This window comes from Colletotrichum graminicola, assembly GCF_000149035.1.
Source record: "Colletotrichum graminicola M1.001 genomic scaffold supercont1.4, whole genome shotgun sequence".
Lineage (NCBI taxonomy): Eukaryota > Fungi > Ascomycota > Sordariomycetes > Glomerellales > Glomerellaceae > Colletotrichum > Colletotrichum graminicola.
In genome coordinates, this window is record NW_007361008.1 from 691,287 (window position 1) to 705,851 (window position 14,565).

The following is a 14,565-nucleotide window of genomic DNA, read 5'->3' on the forward strand; positions in this document are numbered from 1 at the left end:
CGACGGACATTCCAGCGCCAGCGACTCTCTCCCGTTTCTCTGTCTACCCATCGCCAAATTCCACTGCCTACCTACTTACTTATTCAACAGTCTTGTTGTCCACCTTCCTGTTCTAGATGTGTCTTGCTTGATCTTGTCTTTCCCTACACCAACCCGTCCGTTCACCCCTCGTCCCATTCACCCCAGATTACTGATACCTCGCGCCGCGCTGAGATACCCCCCAAAAAACCACCAAGACTAACCCTCCCACAAGGGTCACGCTACAACACTACACAACCCGACGGATCACCAACCCATTTCCCGCTTTCCTTAACGGCCTCCACCCCTGCGCATGGGAGTTAGCCCACGGATCCTTACCCAAAAGGCTGAGCCATAAAGTGGCCAACGTCGGAGAACCCATCAAGAGCGGCCGTGCCGAGCAAGGGGAAAAGGAGGCTCATATCGTCACAAAAAGCCCCTCCTCCTCTGAGGACCTTGGTCTTCTTTTTTTCTCTCTTCTTTTTTGCCACGTCCTTCACCCAGGACTTCTTTGTCCTGCTTTTCTATCGCCGACGGCATATCCAAACGACACGTTTCCGTGGCACGGGTCACTTCCCAACCACTGAGCCAAGCTGCTCGGAGCTTCTAGGTAGGTCTGTCGAGCTCACTGAAAGACGCAGACTTACAGCGGCTGTCAAAGTCAGAGACAAGCCCATCCTCGACCCTACCGAAAGGTTAAAGACCCAGGCGATCACACACCTCACGGTGCTCTTTCGGCATAGCGTACGAATACTGTCTCTCCTTCCCGCCCAATCAACCGAGCGTTCTTCCGCCCGCCACATATTTGTGTTGCTTCTCCCGTACACGGGATACTGAGGTATTCGCAAAGATCATTCCGTTCGCCATCAAACAGGACCTTCGTCGCGCATCTCATTTGCTGCGCGGCTCCTACTGCGACCAAGGCAAGCGAGCTAAGCTCCCGTTACGACGACCGACCAGTGGGGCACCGGTGTAACAATAGGTGCCACCACGACAAGCTGGCCTGACCCTGTGCCGCCTACCAAAGAGCTCAGCTCCAGTAGAGTTGCCGTCCAGCGCTCAATCTAGCGGTCGCATTACTGCCCGCGTCCCTGTATCCGAGCTGTGGTACCCACTAATTTACTGCACTGTCTTCAATACCCAAACTTACCCGGCTGGTCATCATGTCCGTCACCACAACAACAGCGACCGCCGCTCACGCGCCGACCCATAGAAGTCTCGCCCACCCACCGCGAACTCTTCGGAAAGCTGCCAGCTACACCAGCAACTTCGCCTCCTCTACAGCTGCTTCTTCCCCTAGTCTCAACTCACTCTACAACATTCATTCGCGCCTCGCGCCGACCCACCACTCCCTGCCTCGGAAGTCCTCCCTGGCCGCTTTGACTCCCAAATCACTCGCCTCCATTCCCGATGTAAGCGAGTCTTACGCCTACAACAGTGTGCTAGCCGAGTCGTCACCCGATCGCAAAATGCCACCCGCTACTCCCGGTAAGGTCGGGAACGACTTCGCCGTTGGCGATGTCGTCGAAGTTCCCGGGAACATGTTCGGCACCGTTCGCTTCATTGGGTCGGTGGACGGGAAGAAGGGCACTTTCGCTGGCGTCGAGTTGCACCCCGAGTTCGCACAGAAGGGAAAGAACTCTGGTGAGGTGGAAGGGTAAGTTTTCTGCCAAAGTCAAATTGACGACAGAACCCGCCCCTGATTGTGCATAGTGTCTCGTACTTCTCCACGACTCTCCCTGGCGCAGGCATCTTTCTTCCCCTCAATAAAGCCGTCAGGAGGGACTCGCCGTCGGGCTCGTCCTACAGCTCGTTCCCTCATACCCCCACGGCGAGTACGACGAGTGGTCTTAAGCCCGGCACGCAAAACTCGACGAATCATACCCCTTCTACTCCCTCGGTACCGATGCTGAGCAAGTCTGTCGGGCCAGGCCGGGCTTCTAGTCCTGCGCTAAAGAAGTCCATCAGCAGGCCCTCCGTCCGGCCAGAGTCGCCCGTGCGAAAACTGCAGATGACGCCCGGTCCGAGACCGTCTTTGGTGACACCTGGCAAAGTGCCCTCCAAACATAGCTCGCCTTCCATCAACCGCTTCGCTCAGAGTGTACGTGGTACGGCTGGAGATCCTAGCAAGACGTCAAGACTGGACACAAAATCGAGTGTTGGACCTCGCAGTGCATCTGCCCTTGGTCAAACGTCAATGTTTGACGAGGAGCCCATGTCGTCGAATACTTTGCATCGAACACAGACAAATGGAAGCACAAACTCGATCTCTTCATACAACTCCAAGTTTAGAGCTCCTTCTCGGGCTGGAGCTGGGTCGAGAGCTGCGTCGCGAGCCCAAAATGACGACGAAATCGAGCGCCTGAAGGCAAACCTGGAAGATCGCGAAAGGCAGTTGAGAGACCAGGCAGCCACCCTGGCAGAGATGGAAAGCAGTCTCACCGAGCTGCAAAGTCTTATGGAGAATTCGGATTTGGGGGCACCAAAACGAAATAGCTTTGACAATAAGGACACGGCGCAGCTTCGAGCATTGGTCAAAGAGAAGAACGAGAAGATTGCGATGCTCACAGCCGAGTTTGATGCGCATCGGGCAGACTTCCGAAGCACAATCGACACCTTGGAAATGGCCAGTACCGAGACCGAAAGAGTTTACGAAAAACGAATCGACGAGCTGATGCTTGAAATCCGAGAGCTCGAATCCCGGACTGATGACGTGGACTCTGTCGCTCGACAATTGAAGCAGCTCGAGGAGCTGGTTCAAGAACTCGAAGAGGGCCTCGAGGATGCCCGGCGTGGGGAAGCCGAAGCCAGAGGAGAGGTCGAGTTTCTTCGGGGCGAAGTTGAGCGCACGCGGACCGAGTTGCGCCGTGAGCGCGAAAAGGCTTCGGCTGCGGTGAATGGATCTAGAGGGTCACCGCTTGGTGACCGTATCTCTGGATCCAAGGAGCTCGAGCAGAAGGAAGATGAGATCCGGGGATTGAAGGCCATCATCCACTCCCTCAGTCGGGATTCCGTTCCTGGTGAAGGCGCCGATAAGCCGGAAGACCCTTCAGTCCGCGAGAACGCCCTGGCTCGAGACAAGCTGGAGCGTGACTTGGCAGAGCTCCGTGCTATTGTCAAGGAAAAGACCCAGCGTGAAGAGGAGCTCGAGCGGGAACTAGAGATGCTCCGTAGGGGGAGCGCTACAACCCTGCAAACCGACTCTGCCACCAATGGTGGTGCTCAACGCTCGTCGCTTCGCGATTCGCGGGACACGATCATTCTGACGCGCAACAGCGAGGCTCAACCCCCTACAGCAACGCACAAGCGCGTCCGCACATTGGACACCATGCCAGAGAGTGATGCCTACTCGTCTGTCACCGACAATAGTACTCTCTGGTGCGAGATCTGCGAGACGGGCGGTCACGATATCCTGACTTGCACCAATATGTTTGGCACCGAGACTACCAAGACTAATGGCGACGCCCTCAAGACGATCAAGGATGCCACCAAAGAGGACACACGGCCTGTTTCTGATGAAGACAAGCCTGCCCCCCTATCACCGGTCAAGCCCAAGACGACAGTTCCTCCGTCCAACACCCAGATGCTCCCGAACCCTATGGAGACCGGCCCTGTGGCTGGCAAGGAGACAGGTGTGATAGACAACTCAAAGTGGTGTGCTGTTTGCGAAAGAGATGGTCACGAAAGCTACGATTGTCCGTTCGAAGACGCATTCTAGTAGGATCGACTTTGAGTCACAACATCGAGAAGGGGGGCCTGTACAAAAGATAAGACGTTATTACGTCGTCAACCTTGTCTTGTGTTGAATTATTGTGAAGGTAAAACTACAGGATGATCAGTTTTGTATCGGATCCCTGTGTTTTCAGAGCGATGGAAGTTTTTCGTTCGTCATAGCATTTGCAGCGAAGATACCACAGTTCGAGGAGGAGCTTGTTTCCCAGCATTGATTTTTCGCACTGGACTCGGTTCCTAGTCAGTCCAGGTGTGATGCAGCGGCTCTTTTGGTCTCCTTGGTATTCATCTCGGTCTCCTTGGTATTCACCCCAAGGGGTTTATATAAGTTAATAATAGTAGACCTAAGTCATGGGTTTCCAACATGGTCGCAAAAGACGCGAAGGTATGGATAACTGTGCGATAAGCATCACATGTGATGGAGAATTCGCTGAGGAATGCATACTTTGGTCGTATCCCCGAAGGCTAGGGACGGGCTGCATTTGGAAGGCAAGGGTCTTCCCGTCGTGGTGTTCCCCACCAAAGGGTCCCCGTGGCGTTTCATGGTCTCTGCCAACGCGTATCCTTAGCTCAGCAAAGCACAGCCTCGAGGCAGGGGCAGCAAGCGGTTGATCTGATGTTTCCTCCCCTTCGACTCGTTTTTATTATTGTCTTGCCCTACGACATTCACTTTCTCGCAATTGCAAACGACGGCTCATTCTTCTTGACTTCTACGCGCCATCTCCAATCGTTTAGAGGCCACTTGGATACGAAGAACGGCAATCCCGGCTTGTTCCGTGAAGAGCACATATCCTTGTTTTTCCAGGGTACCTACCTGCCACGCCCACCTCGGACTTGCTGGAACGTGGAGGACCTGCGTCAGCTTTTTCCTGCCCACTTGGTTACTGGGGTGGCAGAGAAACAGAGTGGGAGAGCTAGCTGTCCTGTATCCCGCGCAGCTGCAACCACAACTTCTAATCGCGAACAAACGAGGCCGAGGTTTTCACTGCGATACTTACGACCGGACATACCCACCGTATCGATTGTCAGCAATTCAACGGCGCTGAAAGCCAATTGTATCGACCCACCCCTACCTGACGGACAGCATACGGCGACGCCCGGCGAGCTGTCTACAGCACCGACAACCGCGGCGTCAAAAGTCGCGGAACCCACACGCAAACACACGCACACACGTATCGACATTTCCGTCGCATTCCGTTAGCCCGGTATGGCGCAAATGCTCCTCGACGTGCTCTACTCCTTCGGGAACTGCCTGAACTGCTTCCCCGGCTCGCCGACGCTCAAGATCAACAACCGTAACTTCAAGATCCTCCGCCTTCTGGGCGAGGTAAGTCCTCTTGATCTTCTACTTCTACGTCCCGATTCAATACGTGGCCCCATCTCCCGTGTCGGAAGCGGGCTCTTTAGACAAAGAGAAATCCGTAAACTAACGGCACCGTTGCGCAGGGCGGCTTCTCCTACGTATACCTCGTCCAGGACACCCAGACCTCGGAAGAGCTCGCCCTCAAGAAGATCCGCTGCCCCTTCGGCGCCGAGTCCGTCGCCCAGGCCATGAAGGAGGTTGACGCCTATCGCCTCTTCGCCCGATCTCCCGGTATCATCCACAGCATCGACCACGCCATTGCCACCGAGCGCGGCGGCGAGCCCGGCTCCAAGACCGTCTATGTCCTGTTGCCCTACTACCGTCGCGGCAACCTCCAGGATCTCATCAACGCCAACCTCGTCAACCACACCGCCTTCCCCGAGCGCAGGCTCATGCTCCTGTTCCTGGGCGTCTGCAAGGCGCTCAGGGAGATGCACTTTTATACCGGCGGCGGTGGTGGGCGCGGGCAACCCGGCATCGAGAGGATGGAGATGGGCAACGGCGATGAGGAAGACCAGGGCAACGGCCCCAAGAGGAAGAAGAGCGGGAAGAACAAGGGCGGCAAGCGCGTCGCGAGCATGGCCGCCGCCACAGGCGCCGACGATGAGGATGAGAACGAGCAGCAGAGGCCACTGATGGAGGGCGAGACGCCCGGGTCCGGCGACGTCAAGTCGTACGCGCATCGGGACATCAAGCCAGGTAGGTCCCCTCCCCACCAAACGCCAAACGGACCGGACTAACATGCCCTTCCCAAGGAAACATCATGATCGACGACTCGGGCTCGAACCCGATCCTCATGGACCTCGGCTCCATCGCACCCTCCCCGATCCCCATTACCTCACACTCCCTCGCCATCGCGACGCAGGACACGGCCGCCGAGCACAGCACGATGCCCTACCGCGCCCCGGAGCTGTTTGACGTGCAAACCGGCACTGTCATTGACACAAAGGTCGACATCTGGTCCCTCGGCTGTACCCTTTACGCCTGTCTCGTCGGTAAGTCCCCCTTCGAAGCCCGCTCCGACGAGACGGGCGGCTCCCTCAGCATGTGCGTCCTCGGCGGCGACTGGCGCTTCCCCGACGAGGGCATCAAGCGCACGGGCACCAGCGGCGGCATGAGAGGCCAGGCCGCCGCCGCCGCCGCCGACCCGGGCGCCTCAAGTGCCGGTGAGGTCAAGATCAGCGAGCCCATCCGCGACGTTGTCCGCAAGTGTCTCAAAGTCGAGCCGGCCGAGCGCCCGGATATTAACGAGCTCATTGACATGGTCGAAGGCGTCATCGAGGAGTTGCCTCAAGATGGGTCTCTGTGAGTGCGTAAAGAGGGAAACAGGGGGGAGGGAGGGACTTGATCATGATGGGGCTGCTTGGGTTCATGTACTGTGTAATGATGTCGATCTTTCCCGCCGTTCCTAGGGAATCTTCAAGGCTTCTAGTAACCACGGCGTTTAGGGGCGGAGCATGTAGGCAAAGGAGCTAGAGAGCCATTCTGGGGTTTTTTTTATTGGTCTGTTATTTTACATAGGTATTCACATGTCCCAAAACGCCTAGGAAGAGGCGTGTTTGATTCTTCGTCATGTTTCCATCGTGATTCATTTCGAGCCTCCAAATCCGGAATCGTCCTCACCCTCCGACGTAGCTAGCTCCTCAACCTCGTCTTCGTCTGTGGTACTACAATCGTACTCAACACCGCAATTGCCCAGATTCGCATCCTACAACTCCAGGCGGTAGGTTGCGATTTCGAAGGGGCGCAGCGTAATCGGGAACTTTCCGCTCTCGATCTTGATTTCCTCAATGTCGTCTTCCAGCAGGTTGCTCTTGAAGACGCGCTTGACGTCCCAGGTGGTCTCAATAACACCCCGGCTCTGGCCGCCGAGACTGTCATACACACGCAAGATGACGTTGCGCCCCTTGCGCTTGGGCAGCTCACCGCGAGTGACGTCCTCGTCGTCTTCGCCCCGCTTCACAGTGTCAAGGATGAGAGAGCTATCTCCGGTAAGCTTGACAGGGCTCTTGTTGAGGGATGCCTGTACAGTGCCGGGAGCCGACAGGAGCTTCAGAGGGCTGTTGAAGGCATACGCTGCCCGGACAGTCGAAGAACCCAGTGGCCCCTCGTGAGGGAAAATCGCCCAGCGAATTTGGTGGGTTCCCATGTCAGCATGGGCATCAGGGGCCTTGGGTGACCGCAGAAGAGACAAGCGCTGCAGATTACCGACGGTTGCGAAACCGTACTTGCTGTCGTTCAGAATGGAAACACCGTAGTTGTGCTCGGAAAGATCAGCGAAACGGTGACAGCAGACTTCGAATTTGGCCATGTCCCAGCTGTGATACGTTAGAGGTTGTCCCTGGGGTATCAAAAGAGAAGACGCACCTTGTGTTGTAGTGAGTGGGCCGCTTCACGAGACCATACGCTGTCTCGTAGGACGCCTCGGTGTTTCTGACGTCGACAGGGAACTCGACCTTCAAGAACTTCATAGACTCGTGCCAGTCGACTTCAGCGTGACACTCGACCCAAGACTGGACCCCCTTCAAGGCGGCTGAAAGCGTGATTGTGGACTTGATTGAGCTTTCTTCGCTAACTTTGACCTCGGTAGTCAAGCTGACGCGATGCGCTTTCTGCTCGGAAATTGCAGTCTTGCCACAGCGAAGCTCCTTTCTGGTGTCGAGGTGGTAGACTTCGACATCCCAGGCTTGCCAGTAGAGTGGCTTGTCGTCAAAAATGACATACTGGTTAGCCTTTCCGCCCTTCTCAATGACCTCACGGTTGGCAACACGGTCATATAGAGAAGTTATGGTTCCGTCCTCGACCTTGACGCGAAGCTGATCGTTCTGCAGAACAAATACGCCAGAGCTGACTTCTTCGACAGTGACTGCTGGCTCCTCCTCGGAGACCTTAAGAGGACGGATGGCCAGCAGTTGGCCCTCACCACAAGCAACACCAGCTTCCGTCGCGGAAAGCTCAACAACCTCTTTGCGGTGCCAAGGGAGAGTGTTCAGTGCCACAGTCTCGTTAATGCAGCCGTTGGTGGTAGCAGACACTCCCAGCACGCCATGGATGTCCTCAAGGATCTTTTTTCCGGTCTTGAAGACCATGTCGTAGAGCTATCTAGGTCAGCATTGGTAATCTTGTGCTTGCACTCTGTGACTTACCTCGTCCGAATCATCGTAGCACATCTCGATAGAGCTGCCTGGTAGGCAATCGTGGAATTGGCAAAGCAAAACGGCCTCCCACATGTCATCAATTTCCTTCTTTGGGTACTTGTAGTTTTTGCCACCGTCGCTGAGTGTCGCGATAGTGGCAAGCCATTCAACGTCCCTCAGAAGAATCTCGGACTTGCGGTTGTTGAGCTTGTTGTTCGCCTGCGTAGTGTATGTACCACGATGAAGCTCAAAGTAGAGCTCACCATACCAGGTGACGAATTCTGTAGCCTTGGGCTCTAGCTTGTCGAAAAAGTCGTCGACACTGTTACCCATGTGCACTCTAGGCAACATGCCGACTTGATCGGATATGCCGCGGCATCTGCGCAGCTTTTCGAGGTGCTGCCAGGTTGGGCCTCCGCCACCATCACCCTTGCCAAATACGAGCAAAGACGTGTGATCTTGGTCCATTGACTTGTGCTGGCTGACACTTCTCTTCACGTCGCCGAAGTGGGCTTCAGCGGTGTAAGTTTCCGAGGGCGGCATGTGACAGATGACTTGGCTTCCGTCAAGCGCAACCCAGTTGAAGGTCGTGTGCGGGAACTTGTTGATGTTGTTCCAACTGAGCTTCTGCGTGAGGAAGCGGTTCATGCCAGCAAGACGGCAGAGCTGGGGAAGCTGGGCCGAGTATCCAAACGTATCGGGAAGCCAGAAAGTCTGGCAACGCTCGCCGAAGTTGCTTTCGAAAAATCGCTGGCCGTACAAGAACTGCCGGACAAGAGATTCGCCACTAGGCATGTTGGTGTCGTGTTCGACCCAGCTACCACCAATGGGGTGAAATCTGCCCTCCTTCACCTTCGTCTTGACGCGGTCAAAAGCATAGGGATAGATTTCCTTCAGCCACTTGTACTGCTGAGCTTGCGAGCAAGCAAAGTTCAACTCAGGATAGCGGTCCATCAAGTCGCACTGATTAGACCAGGATCTGACGACCTTGCGCTTTGTCTCGGCCCAAGGCCAGAGCCAGCAGCTATCGATGTGGCAATGCCCAATACCAAAGACTTGAGGCTCCTTGTCGGTGCTGTAGACCTTGTGAGAGTCGACGTTCGAACCAAGGTATTCCTGCGCGATCTTTCGGCACTTCAGAATGGAATCCTTGTTGCCAAGCTCAAAAGCATCGATTATATCAGTAGCGACCTTGAGAGCCTTGTGTTGCTCCCACGAGTCCTGAGGAAACTCACGCGCAGCATCGCCAATGATCCAAATGTCAATGTAGAGTGCTCGTGCCTCGGGATTAACAGCCACAATTTCAGCTTGGCCAAGGCGGAAATACTTGTTGGGGTCCGGCGGCTGGATCCCGTCTCCGCCGGGGGCGTTTCCAAACATGCCATTGCAGGCCATCTCGATGTAAATGGTATGCTCTTTTCCGTCCCTGAACTCCTTTGGCAAAATCCATTCGGTCCGCTCGCCGCCACCAGTAAGACCCTGGAGCGGCTTGCCGTCCTCGGTCCAGATGAGACCCTCATTGTTGGCATCCCAGCGGAGTTCAAGAAGGTCCTTGTCACGCAGCTCTTTCGGGACGGTCAAGACGACTTTGAACCAATGGGTGGACCATGAGGGGCCAAACCAGGCGCCAACTTCGGTCTTTTTGAATTCGTGCGAGACAGCGTCCTCAAAGGTCGGGCGAGTGGTGTCGGGTGCGTCCCAAACGGATAGCTTAACGTGAGGCTCGCCCGATGCGGTGCCCTCCGTCATCATTCTATGGTGCAAATTAGCGGGACGCTCCCCAGGTTTACTACGGGGCGTAGGTGTGGGGAGGGGGGGTAACGCACGCCAGGAGGTTGTGCTTCTCCCATTGCCCGCCGGAGTAGAATTGATTAATTCTCTCCTTGTAGATGTTGGAGATCCATTGTCCCACAGGACGGGAAGCGAGAGTTGGGTATGAGCTCTTGCTCTTGATTTCTCTTCCGCCACCCATAATGGGGTGTCCTGTCAAGCTATCGAGCAGTGGCTGTCCAGACTGTTTCGATGGATTGAGAGGACCAGGTGGAGCTGATCGATTGTTTAGTCGACGATTACGATGGAGCTCCGATAAGTGATGATGTAGCCGCGAGGGTTTTGGAGATGCGTTGTCGACTTTCTCGGCAGCTTTGAGAGCGTCGGTGAGATGTTGATTAAAGGTTTTGGGGTCGTAATCACTACGAAACAGAGGTGTTCTCGTTAGCTTTGACCTCGGGATTGTCTGAAAGCAGAGACGGACTCGAAGCTCTTTGGGGGGGAGCTAAGGTAGAGCATGGGAACACCCCTGCGGTAGAGATAGGCGGGCGCTGAAACGCAGCCAGTGGGAGCGAGCGGGGACGTGTCGGTGCAACAGAAGTGCGGGGAGGTTGGGTCTAGGAGGAGGTGTGGGTGACGCAGCCATCGTGCGATCCCCTCGATTAGCCGGGACGCCAGGGGAACCAGAGGATCGACCATCACCTGGAACGCCTGTCTTACCTCATCTTGTCGACTTGGTGATGCTGAATGCGGCGAGAGACAGGAAGGTGGTGTTGAAGGCCTTGGTATTAGGGCTTCACTTGGATGATTGTGCCAAAATCAACCAGTATGGATAATGGCACAGGAGGTAGTTGATGATAGAAACGATATACAGTTGGTAGCGAGAAAGGAACGAGGACGAAACTTTGGCGAACCGACGCTGGAAGCTCAGGTAGTTCGAGATGTCGACTAAGGATGAATATGGGGTGGTTGATGCAGGCAGTGTTCAGCTAGCCAGAGTACCTGTGGTGTGAGTCGCTTTGGAGCGGCCGCCATTGAACTTGTCCGGCATGACTTGATGTTCGCAACTGCCCTTGACGAGGCGCATGTGTTGCCTTTGCTTAATTCCAATATTATCGGGAGCCACGACTATCCACATGTGCAATCTGGCTCTTTCTTGGCCAAGACAGGAGTAAGTGAAGGCCGATGCGAGTCGAAAGAAATGCAGTGTTACGCACCTTATGGGTAAAAGTGACGTTGTAAGTTCAGTAGGTACATGATCGCGGTTACACCGGCGCTGTTCATGATGCAGTAAATATCGCCTATCCCTCGACCGAATGCCTGTCTAGAGCCCCGGTGGATCTCTGGGGAAGCTGTGCGGCTGCATTGCATGTATATGTCACACGAACTGCAGGCGGATGACCGCCAGCTACAGTCTTCAGCAGTCATGAGCTCCTTTGACATGGATGGCATCAGAAAAGGTCAACGGACGGAATACGATGATAGTGTAAAACAGTCAGTTTGGTGGAGTGAGGGGTCATGGGGGTGCAGGTGGGGAAGATATTTGTTTACTCCCCCCTTCGGTTACCCTTAGACAGCCAGTGCACTTTTGTTAGGCGGCCAGTGCCTAACCCAATCTGGAGACACCGCCACTACCGCCAGATTTCCCCAACACAGATAAAATAATCATATTCTATCACCCTAACTCTAACTAACCCAGACCCTAATTAACCTAACTACTAATCCTATGTATCTTCTATAGATATAAAGGTTCTTAAAGATACGTAGGGTTAGTGGTTAAGGTGGTTAGGGTCTGGCTTAGTTAGAGTTAGGGCGACGGAATATGGTATTTCTAGCTCCTATGGGGCAGTCCTTCCAGATCAGGTTAGACACTGGCCGCCTAATAAAAGTGCACTGGCTGTCTAAGGGTTGCCCCCCTTCCCCTGGAAAGCTAAAAATCTCATGTTTTTATAGTCACAAACGTATGATCATCCATTAAGGTCGTCCCCGTCTCACTTGAGACATCTGGGCTCGGGATGACGTTCACAACTCGCTCTTTTCTGTTGAGTTTATGGACTAACAGTGTGCGTAATGAGATGCACCCGAGTTCTCACACAAAAGAAACAAAATACAAGAGAAAAGAACCATGTCTGTCTTGTTTCATAGCGACATGGTGCCGGATATGTGTATATATACTATATGCAGAAGTAGCCTGAAAGTGAGGTATGTAGGTCGCCGAGGGTAAATAATCCAATCATCACATCATCGTCCATGTCCCACCGTTGAACGCCGCAAAATAAGGTAGGAAAAGAGTATCAAAAAGGGGGAGGGAACCACACAAAGCAAAGCAAAAGCACGCCCCAAAATACAGTGTCAAGATGACAAGCCAGAGTCCTTGTCCCGGCTTCCCGTACCCGTTCCCGTACCACGGTGGACAGCCTCGGACCCGGCCTCCTCCTCTTCATCTTCGTCATCCAGGTCCAAATCGTCTTCGTCATCATCGTAGTCTTCAGCCTCGTCCTCTTCGAATTCGTCCTTCATGGGGTAGTCACAGACATCTGCCTCGCTCTCACTCCCACTGTCCTCCTCAAAGCCGAGCACGCCGAGGACGGGCACCTCGACCTTACGGTACTGGCTCCTGATCATGCTGTCGGCCATCTCAAACAGCTTAGCATCCTTGTCTGGCGGCACCTCTCTATCCATGGAGAAGTGGGCCTCGTCCTGGTCAGCGAGGTCGTCGGGCCCCAGGACGGGCGGCGATGACAGACCGGCAGGCAAGTTCATGACCCAGCGCCGGACCCCTTCGCCCTTGATAACGCGGGACCGGGTGCTCCGAGCTCTTAACCCCGTCCGAAATTGCCGTTTTTGCTTTCGGCGTCTCCGCTGGACCCGGTCGCGGACATACCACGCCACCACTAACATGGCCGCCTGCATCATCTCTTGACACTTTTGCTTGTGCATGTTTGCCCAGGCCTGACATCTCTGCTGCTGCGCGTTAGAGATGGCTTGGCACCTTTGTTGATAGTATGCAGCGATGCGTGAGACCATGGCCGCGTATTGAGGGTCCATGGGCGGCTGGCTCGTCGGGTCTGCCGCACTCGTGTTGGAAGTCGAAGTCGGCTTGGGCGGGGCACCCATGGACGGGGTGGTTCTTGGTGATTCCTCCTTCTTCATCGTGGCTGTGACATGGTCGTTGGTGATGTTGGCCTCACCGGCCTTGCGTTTTAGTTGAGCTGATAGAGGAAGGGCGGGTTTTCGGAATGAGAGATGCTCGGGCGGGGGCGTGACGGGGGTCAAAGGGTTGAAATTGAAAGCAGGTAGATGCGCCGCCATAGAGAGTGATTTAGTATGAAGTAATTTTTTCTATGTGGTGATGGTCTTATGTAGGGAGGTCGTTTCTGTGCCGTGCGTTTGATGTCGTGGATATCGTATGTTGGAGTGCCTCCTTACTGGCACTAGTTACGCGCTCGCGAGAGAAACCGAGAAAGAAGTTTGAGGATTGCAAATCGCAACAATCGCAGGAGATGCGGCAGTAAGTTTGGATTGATATAAATCAGACTCTTGCTGTTGAGAGTGCGTTGGGAAGCGGTAGCAGTAATAATAGACAGTGTTGTTGGGTAGGCAGCAGCAGTAGTAGTAGTAGTAGTAGTAGTAGTAGTCGTTTGAGTCGGGATCCGCTGCAGACTGGGAGGTAGGCGAAAACGGACGTACGAAAGCAAGTGTTCATCAGGAGGGGGGGTGGATCAGCTGAAGCACATGAAAACAGATATATATCCTACAGGGCGACATTTCAAACCAGGCGGGCGACATGACGGCGTATGCTGCCATGTTTGGGCCAAGGGTCTGGCGATAAATTTGGAGAGTGAGCGGGAATGGGCTGAGGAGGAGTCGAAATCGGCCGATACCGAGCCGAATGGCAACCGCGCAGTGGCTCTAGCGGCCTGGGCCCGGTACGTATCTCCACGTACCACGATGCTGCACGACGGGCGAGCCAGAACTTTCACCGACTTCTCGGATCTTACCTGGTACCTTTGTCCCTAATTACTTCCTAACTCCGCCTACAACGGTCATCCCGTGAGATGCGGACGAGCGAGACTCGACGTCCCTCTTTTCTGTTCCTTGTTGAAATTTTTTCTTCTTTTCTTTTTTCCATCCGTCCTGGCTCCGGGAAGGTTACCAAGCAGAAAGGAGGGGGGGAACCTTATCAGAGATGATTTGCCTCAAACGCTTACACATCGTAGCATCCTTCTTGATTATCCTGTGTGGGATGCTTCAATCCGAACTACCCGTTTCCCCGTAGTCCCGTGTCAATAAGATATGCGTCCGTGTCCTCATGTAGTACTGGTGATGCCCTACAGCAGCAGCAACTGGCAAAGCACGCACCCCACCATAGGTAGGTTTGTTGATGCCGTCTCGGCAGCCACACGCGATTCTATCATCGATCCATCATTCTACACAAGAGAGACAAGACAGCCCACATCTTTCCACCCATCACCGCACCGCACACAACCGCTGTGCCCCAGCCGTTCGCCGAGTGCCATGGCCTTGTGCCTGTACGGAGTAGTC

The 14,565-nt window shown here is 54.6% G+C and overlaps 4 protein-coding genes across 4 annotated transcripts; 2 read left to right on the forward strand and 2 right to left on the reverse strand.

Annotated features, from left to right (window-relative positions):
- Nucleotides 1–1,181: 1,181 nt before the first annotated feature.
- On the forward strand, nt 1,182–3,736 carry GLRG_01501 (CAP-Gly domain-containing protein; the record flags this gene model as incomplete). The annotated part of the gene is made up of 2 exons (XM_008092186.1): nt 1,182–1,675; nt 1,732–3,736. The coding sequence occupies 2 exons, from the start codon at nt 1,182–1,184 to the stop codon at nt 3,734–3,736; spliced, it is 2,499 nt and encodes an 832-aa protein (XP_008090377.1).
- Nucleotides 3,737–4,957: 1,221 nt separating this feature from the next.
- GLRG_01502 (uncharacterized protein) lies at nt 4,958–6,422 on the forward strand (the record flags this gene model as incomplete). Its single annotated transcript, XM_008092187.1, has 3 exons — nt 4,958–5,077; nt 5,197–5,812; nt 5,869–6,422. The coding sequence occupies 3 exons, from the start codon at nt 4,958–4,960 to the stop codon at nt 6,420–6,422; spliced, it is 1,290 nt and encodes a 429-aa protein (XP_008090378.1).
- Nucleotides 6,423–6,821: 399 nt separating this feature from the next.
- GLRG_01503 (glycosyl hydrolase family 38 domain-containing protein) lies at nt 6,822–10,222 on the reverse strand (the record flags this gene model as incomplete). The annotated part of the gene is made up of 4 exons (XM_008092188.1): nt 6,822–7,431; nt 7,481–8,211; nt 8,260–10,003; nt 10,077–10,222. 4 exons carry the CDS (start codon nt 10,220–10,222, stop codon nt 6,822–6,824), a joined length of 3,231 nt encoding a protein of 1,076 aa, XP_008090379.1.
- A 2,150-nt stretch (nt 10,223–12,372) lies between these two features.
- GLRG_01504 (uncharacterized protein) lies at nt 12,373–13,332 on the reverse strand (the record flags this gene model as incomplete). Its single annotated transcript, XM_008092189.1, has 1 exon — nt 12,373–13,332. One exon carries the CDS (start codon nt 13,330–13,332, stop codon nt 12,373–12,375), a length of 960 nt encoding a protein of 319 aa, XP_008090380.1.
- Between the last annotated feature and the right edge of the window lie 1,233 nt (nt 13,333–14,565).